Source organism: Rana temporaria, chromosome 1, assembly GCF_905171775.1.
Source record: "Rana temporaria chromosome 1, aRanTem1.1, whole genome shotgun sequence".
Lineage (NCBI taxonomy): Eukaryota > Metazoa > Chordata > Amphibia > Anura > Ranidae > Rana > Rana temporaria.
In genome coordinates this window covers 251,513,608-251,522,261 of record NC_053489.1, presented here as the reverse complement: position 1 = coordinate 251,522,261, position 8,654 = coordinate 251,513,608, and the positions used below count along the sequence as shown (strand labels likewise).

At 46.9% G+C, this 8,654-nt stretch overlaps 1 gene segment (V, D, J or C); it reads right to left on the bottom strand.

Annotated features, from left to right (window-relative positions):
* Positions 1-2,872: 2,872 nt before the first annotated feature.
* Positions 2,873-3,417, bottom strand: LOC120924908. The segment is given in 2 exon segments: positions 2,873-3,229; positions 3,352-3,417. Coding segments are annotated over 2 exon segments (372 nt in total).
* Positions 3,418-8,654: the final 5,237 nt, after the last annotated feature.

Below are 8,654 nucleotides of genomic sequence, written 5' to 3'. Positions count from 1 at the left end.
TCTGGGCCTCAATGTTTTTGTTCTTAAAATGATAATCATGTCAGGTTTATTTGCGCCATCGCTTCAACTGCCGTGCCAAAACCGGTGGCTCCAGACCAGTGGTTCTCAACCTGGGGGTCGGGACCCCCTCGGGGGTCAAATGATGATTTGCCAGGGGTCCCCACATCCTGGGCTGTTCCTGAAGCCCACACCGCTCTCCCAGCCTTTTTGACTGATCAGCATTGCCACTCATCCCCCCCTCCCCCCCCCCCCACCAAGGAGCAAGAGAAGTAATAAAAATAGAGAATACATGGAATATAGAGGAAAAGAGCGGGATTAAAGAAAGAAAAAGGGAGAAAAAGAACATGAAAACGGCTGGAGAGGGATGGGGGAAAAAAAAGAAAAGAAATAAAGAGGGATAAAAGAGGAAGAAAGGAGAACAAAGAGAAAGAGTTGTACATCCTAAAATGTACCGTAGGGGTTTTAATACTGTATGAGTGGAAGGAATTGCAAAATGTCTGTGGGTTTGGGGGTGCAAATTACTTGTCTTGCCTAGGGTGCTGACAACCCACGCTAAGAAAATAATTTTACTGTGAGGGGTCCCCACAACTTGGAAAATTTTATCAAGGGGTCACGGCACTAGAGGGTTGAGAACCACTGCTCCAGACAAACACAGTGCCGGAGCCCGCAATACCCGGAAGTAACTCAGGGAGACAACCTCTTTAACAGCTTGCCTACCTAAAACATTAACACCTTTCCACCCTCTTGACATCCCACAATATCTCGCCAGCTTACCTCTGCATACACATGTCGGAACAGCTCGTATAAGTTGCATCCTTCCTGACGGTATCTCTGAGACCGGGTAGTAAGCTCCCTTTGTGCCCACACATGTTTCAACATCAGGTGGTAGTAGAATTGAATTAGCAGTGACATCATCACTGTGCAAAGAAGAAAAGCTGTGGAAGGGGCCAAGCACTTTCAGCCCCTACAACAGGGGTAGGCAACCTTAGCCCTGCAGCTGTGGTGAAACTACAAATCCCATCATGCCTCTGCCTCTAGGAGTCATGCCTGTGATTGTTAGGGTCTCGAAAAGTCTCATGGGACTTTCAAAACTGCTGCAGGAACGAGGTTGCCTACCCCTGCCCTACAAGCGGCCTGGGGAAACTTCAGGAGGGGGTGGAGACAAGACCAGTCACCCTGCACCAGGAGAGAGAACAGCAGTAACCGGTCTTTGTTACAGGAAGCTCTTGCACAAAGAAACACATATTCACACTAGATTACCACACAGATCTGGAAGAAATACAAAAAGCACATTAAGATTTAAGAATAAACAAACATGACTCTAGACAGTGTTTATGTAGTCCAGAGCTCAGATTTAACTTAATGGATAAGGTGGTATTGTGTCCTGTTTATTTCAACCAATCACATGCAAGCAAAAATAACCTGTGCACATGAATAGGCATTTAACCACTTCCCGCCCGGCCCATGGCCGATTTACGTCCGGGAAGTGGTTATGAAATCCTGACAGGACGTTCTAGAACGTCCTGCAGGATTTCATGCCGCGCGCGCCCGTGGGGGCGCGCATCGCGGCGATCGGTGATGCGGGGTGTCAGTCTGACACCCTGCATCTCCGATCTCGGTAAAGATCCGGCGGAGACTCTTTACCACGTGATCAGCCGTGTCCAACCACGGCTGATCACGATGTAAACAGGAAGAGCCGTTGATGGCTCTTCCTCACTCGCGTCTGAAAGACGCGAGTAGAGGATAGCCGATCGGCGGCTCTCCCGACAGGGGGGGTTCGCGCTGATTGTTTATCAGCGCAGCCCCCCCTCGGATCGCCACACTGGACCACCAGGGATGCCCACCCTGGAGCACCAGGGTGGGCAAAAAAAAAAAAAAAAGCCAAAAAAAAAAAAAAGTCTAAAAAATAAATAAAAAAAAAGCATAAAGAAAAAAGATGCCAGTCAGTGCCCACAAATGGGCACTGACTGGCAACAATCAGTGCTGCCACCCCAGTGTCCATCAGCGCCACCCCAGTGTCCATCAGCGCCACCCCAGTGTCCATCAGTGCCACCCCACAGTGCCCATCCATGCCCAGTGCCCACCTAGCAGTGCCCATCTGTGCCATCCATAAGTATCCATCAGTGCCGCCCATGAGTGCCCATCTGTGCCGCCTATGAGTGCCCATCAGTGCCGCCTATGTGTGCCCATCAGTGCCGCCTATGTGTGCCCATCAGTGCCGCCTATGTGTGCCCATCAGTGCCGCCTATGTGTGCCCATCAGTGCCGCCTATGTGTGCCCATCAGTGCCGCCTATGTGTGCCCATCAGTGTCGCATACCAGCGCCGCCAATCAGTGCCACCTCATCTGTGCCCGTCAGTACTACCTCATCGATGTCCATCAGTGCCATCTCATCGGTGCCCATTAGTGCCGCCATATCAATGCCCGTAATTGAAAGAGAAAACTTATTTACAAAAAAATTAACATAAAAAAATAAAAACGTATTTTTTTTTCCAAATTTTCAGCCTTTTTTTAGTTGTTGCGCAAAAAAAAAATCGCAGAGGTGATCAAATACCACCAAAAGAAAGCTCTATTTGTGGGGAAAAAAGGACGCCAATTTTGTTTGGGTACAGTGTAGCATGACCGCGCAATTGCCATTCAATGTGCGACAGTGCTGAAAGCTGAAAATTGGCTTGGGCGGGAAGCTGCGTAAGTACCTGGTATGGAAGTGGTTAAAGTGAACACTGCTTCACATTATTTACCAAGCTAAGTGACCATTCACTTTACAAAACAAACACCTTTGGTCTTTTTAACAAATACATTTCAGTGAGTTTGAATGAAAGTACTCATCCATAGAAGCATCTGCTTCCTGGTTTCTCTCTGATCATCACAGTGATACTATACAGATATTGTACGACAACTGCACTAGTTCTGCCAGTGTGCTCTAGCACAAAAATATGTGGCTGTATCTGCAGTAACCAGCTTCTTCAGTTCCAAAAAACACACACTCTCCTTGTTGTTCCTTGTTATTTCTATGCGTCCTTCTAAAGATTTGGCATACTCTGTTCTACTGGCATCATACCAAATCGTTCCTATCCATTCAAGACCTTTCCCGGGTGCCTGACGTATCCAGTTTATTCCATGCTGACTGAAATCAAACCCAGATCCTTTGCAAGTTAACTTGAAAGACTCATTTGGCTTTCTTAACAACTGTGAGTCTGTCTGTGTGAGCATGGGATCAGACCGGATGCCTGAAAAAGAAAAAATACCTGTGTGTCAGTTTGACTGGATTTCACATTTAAAAAATCATAAAGTAACATAAATCAATAAATGAAGATATACATTATAAAAATGGCTACATGAATGTGCGTACCTGGTACAAACATTAGGAGACAAGTCCATGTTAGTAAAAGACCCATGATGGTGTGTTGTACAAAAGACTAGGAGATAGAAAGTAAGACTCCAAGGTGGAAATTATATTCAGACGAGGGAGGCCAGATTTACATAGTAGATTTGCATCTGTATTTCAAAATAAATATTGGTCAATGGTAACACCATTGACATTTCAAGTGGGTTCAGTTTGACAGTTATCACTTAGAAATTATGTAAAGAAGATATAAATATTACTTCTCCAAACGTGAGGACAACTTTGAGAGGAATGTGGGCACTCACTTTAGTCTTGTGGAAATTCTTGGTGGGGACTACACTTTTCCTATTCAAGTATAGAAAGATAGTAAAGGTTGATTTACTAAAAGCAAATAGACTTTTCACTTTGCAAAGGAATTTACCCTTAGCTTAGCAAATGAGGTGAAGCTGTGCTAACTTCCATCATCCAATAATGTGAAAGCAAATATACTTATTTTTTATTTTTCTAGCACCTGAATGGGTATTCTTTGCAAAGTGAATGTTTACCACGTGAACTAAGCTAAGGGAAGGTTACCTTGCAAGGTGCAAATTCCCTTGCAAAGTGAACAGCCTAGTCACTTTCTGTTAATCAGACATAGTTATGGGTGTGTTTATTTACTATTTACTTTTTTTCTGAATGAGTAAGGGTACTTTTTACCCCTTAGGCCTCGTACACACGACAGAGTTTCTCGGCAGAATTCACCGAGAAACTCGGTCAAACCCGGATTCTGCCGAGAAACTCTGTCGTCTGTACACTTTTGGCCCGATGGAGCCGCCGAGGAACTCGTCGAGAAAATAGAGAACATGTTCTCTATTTTCTCGTTGTTCTATGGGAGAAGGCGTCTGTGATACATTTGCCTATATGTCTCAGTTTACTGCTCCCTGCTAGCCAGGTTATTGATGTGCTAATGTCCCCTCACTATTTCTAAAGGTTAATTGATCTATTGTGTTGTGTGAAGGAGAGCTGGGTTTAAGTGGCTTGTGTTAATTATTCTGATTGCTTCATTGTGGTAATTATCTCTCTATATGCGGGGTCGAGCGGTCTGGTTGATGTATTCAGTACAGCTAGTGCTCAGCGTCATTGATGTCATTGTCTAAAGAAAATGTGTTTTCAGCATCGGCCCCGTCGTGTCTACCTACTCATCTGTATGGAAGCCCCAGTGTGAGGGGGGCGGAGATTTGTCATTGTAACAGTTTTGGAAATGACATATAAGCTGTGTGTGTGATAACATTAAAGTCTGTGTTGTCAAGCAGTAAGCTGGTCTCATGTGTGGCTTTCTGGGCGATTCCAGGGATATCCCTCCTCGTGGAATATTGGGGTGATTTTCGTTATGGGAAGAAGGGAACGTTGACGGGGATATCATACCGAAACCGTCACAATTGGTTGGTAGCAGTGGGATTTTTCCCTTCTATTCCCCTTCACACCCGGATTCCAAGCAGACACTGGAAGAACTACTGGAAGTTCGTGGAAGGATTGCTAGCAACAAAACCAAGCGGGTCATCATAGCAGAATCAATGGAGCTAGACCAGGAGGACGGGATTGCAGCAACGCCAGCAGTACAAGAGATGGAGACACCAGTGATTCAGGAGGAGGAATCGCCAGCCAACAAGCTAATGAGAGAGAAGCTAGCGTGGTTCGGCCCGAACCCAACGCCAGATGTGGTACTGAAAGTGATGGACCTGTTAGCGAAGGAGGCTAAAGAAATAAGAGACGCGGAGCTACAGAAGGCTAAACAAATAAGGGACGCAGAACTACAGAAGGATAAACAAATAAGAGACGCAGAGCTACAGGAGGATAAACAAATAAGGGACGCAGAACTACAGAAGGATAAACAAATAAGGGACGCAGAACTACAGTTAAAACTGGCAGCAGTCCAACAAGCAGCCGCACATTCTCCAAACAGTGAGTACAGCACAGCAGACGCAAGGAAGATTCCGTTTAGCGCTTTTAAAGCTTTTGATGAAAAGGACTGTGAGATTGATAACTTCCTGGCGGATTTTGAGCGACAATGTAACCTGCACCGAATAGCTAGAGGAGACTGGGTTGCAATATTGTCAGGCAAACTGTCAGGCAAAGCTTCTGATGCTTTCCGGACCGTGCCAGATCAGGATATTCATAGCTACGCCCGGGTTAAAGAAGTGCTCCTGGCTCGTTATGCAGTAACCCCAGAGTCCCACCGACAGAAGTTCAGGGACTCACGCAAAACCACGAAAGACTCTTATGCGGAATGGGCATGCCAATTGTCCCTGTCGGCCTCTAACTGGGTTAACAGCAGCCAGGCCACCACCGCAGAGGACATTTTGCAACTAATGCTCCTGGAGCAATTTTACAATCACATCCAGACGGACGTCAAAGATTGGGTGAGAGATCGCAGGCCCATGACTCTACCAGAGGCCGCGAAGTTGGCGGATGAATATGCAGATACTCGCAAGACGAACCAGGTCACACCACAGGAACAACCTCCACCACAAACGGTGCCCTCACACCCACCAACCGCTAGATACCAACCTCCTAACAGACCGGTGACATCTAGCCCTCGCTATCATCGCCAGGAGGGCAACGAACAATGCTGCTTCCGGTGCAAACAGCTGGGTCACTTCAAGCAGAATTGCCCCATGAATGACAACACCAGGTCAAATTGGTCTCAACCTGGGTACCGCCCACCAGCAGCAGCCCATTGTGTAGACTCGGCTTGGGATCCAAAGGAGCTGGGTCAGGAAGAACCATTGGGCACCCCTTATGAAGCCCTCATGGTACAATCTGTTATTACGGACAACAGGGAACACCATTGTCAGCTGGTCATGGGCGACAGCCCTGAGCCAGAGGGGCCCTGGAGGGAGCTGGGCAGAAAGAGGCACCGCCGGCCACCCTTCAAGAAGAAGAGGTCCTGGAAGCCGTATAACAAGCTGACCTGGGAGGAGAAGAAGCGACTGGAGGAGAGGGAGTCGCAGCGGGCGTCCCAGATGCGTGCCGAGATGTTCGCCAAGGGCCCACCGGTGGCCCCTTACACCACCACCCAGTTCCTGATGATGAAGGACCACGTGGAGAGCCTGCAGGACATGAGCAAGCAGGAGCTGATCCGTGAGTACATAGAGCTGGAGGAGTGCATAAGCCGCATGGAGGAGGAGAACAACCACCTGAGGTCACAGCAGCATGAACTGGAGATGGAGCTGGAGAAGCTCCAAGAGGAGAACCGGCGGCTGCGGAGGGAGCAGGGGGTGGCTGACCTTATGGGGCTCTGATTCCCCTCCCCCCCCCCCCCCCGACTCTGAGCACCAGTGCTACAGCATTTCAACAAATATAACTTTTTCTTTTTATGAATCTCCTGGGATTGTCACTTCAGAGCCATAACCTGCCCCCTCCCATAGCGGGACACCTAGACGGCGGCGCACAGACCCATTCGCTGTCTTCACACTGACTTCTGGTGACTTTGCAGATCGCACAAAGACTTGGGGACTGACCGGCGTGTGATCTGACGACCCGGTGACATACCTGAGTCTGAAGCAGTTGCCAAGGGAGGTCAGTCATGCCAAACGGAGTTAACCTCTGACTAATAGCTCTGAACCCGTCAACCCTACTGGACCAGGGAAGGTCCAACCGGGTTTGCCGGAGCAGGGAGCAAAAGGGGGGCCATTGTGATACATTTGCCTATATGTCTCAGTTTACTGCTCCCTGCTAGCCAGGTTATTGATGTGCTAATGTCCCCTCACTATTTCTAAAGGTTAATTGATCTATTGTGTTGTGTGAAGGAGAGCTGGGTTTAAGTGGCTTGTGTTAATTATTCTGATTGCTTCATTGTGGTAATTATCTCTCTATATGCGGGGTCGAGCGGTCTGGTTGATGTATTCAGTACAGCTAGTGCTCAGCGTCATTGATGTCATTGTCTAAAGAAAATGTGTTTTCAGCATCGGCCCCGTCGTGTCTACCTACTCATCTGTATGGAAGCCCCAGTGTGAGGGGGGCGGAGATTTGTCATTGTAACAGTTTTGGAAATGACATATAAGCTGTGTGTGTGATAACATTAAAGTCTGTGTTGTCAAGCAGTAAGCTGGTCTCATGTGTGGCTTTCTGGGCGATTCCAGGGATATCCCTCCTCGTGGAATATTGGGGTGATTTTCGTTATGGGAAGAAGGGAACGTTGACGGGGATATCATACCGAAACCGTCACAGCGTCCCGCCGAGCTCCTCAGCGGCTTCATCCCTGAACTCACCGAGGAACTCGACGTGTTTGGCACGTCGAGTTCCTCGGCTGTGTGTACGGGGCCTTACTCATTCACATAGGGAGGCATTATTTAACGGTCCCTAATTTAAAAAAAAAGGGCTTCCAAATTCAGATGAGCCTCCCACCCACAGACCCCCACAGCTACTGGGCTAGGGTTGTGGGTAAGAGACCCTTGTCCTCTCTGGTAAGGTACTTCCCTATGTTGGGGGCATGTGGTCTGGTATGGTTCAGAATGAGGGGCACGCACTAGCCCTCCCCTCTCCTAGCCAGTCAGACTGCATGCTTAGATAAGGGTCTTGTATGATTTTGCATAGTGTTTCCCCTTAAAATCCAAACAAAATATGGTGGTATGCCTATACAATTTTTTTGTGGTGTCCCTCTTAAATGCATACCAAAATTGAACGGCCTGGTATGAACTTTTAAGGGACATCCAGATTACACCATCCCCACACCTTTCTTTACATTCATTGGTCAGCTGTGAATCCTTGACTAAGGCCTGATTCACACCTATGCAATTTTTGTGATTTTTGCATTTTGCAGATTTGCACTACAGTCCAATTAACATGGTTTCCTATGGAACACTTTCTGTAGTGAAAATCAGCAAAATACAAAAAGCACTAAAACTGCATAGGTGTGAATCAGGCCTAATAGCCAAATGTGTCTAGTGGGGAGGAGTCACAAACACCCGTGAGAGTTGACTCCCTACCAACCAGGTGTCCTGAGCAATAAGCTGTTCCCATTTAGCATTGCTAGTAATATTTCTCCAAAATAATATTTCCTCTTATGTGTGAATGTTCTCAGCCTATAGTTTTACGATATTTTATCTAATGGTAGAAGGCTCTTTAACTCTTCTGATAGTAGATTCTTAAAGGAGTTGTAAAGGCAAAAGTTTTTTTTTTATCTTAAAGGGGAGTTCCACCCACAATTTCACTTTTTAAATATAAATACCCCTGTAATACACAAGCTTAATGTATTCTAGTAAAGTTAGTCTGTAAACTAAGGTCCGTTTTGTTAGGTTGTTACAGCATTTAGGTAGTTTATCATCTAG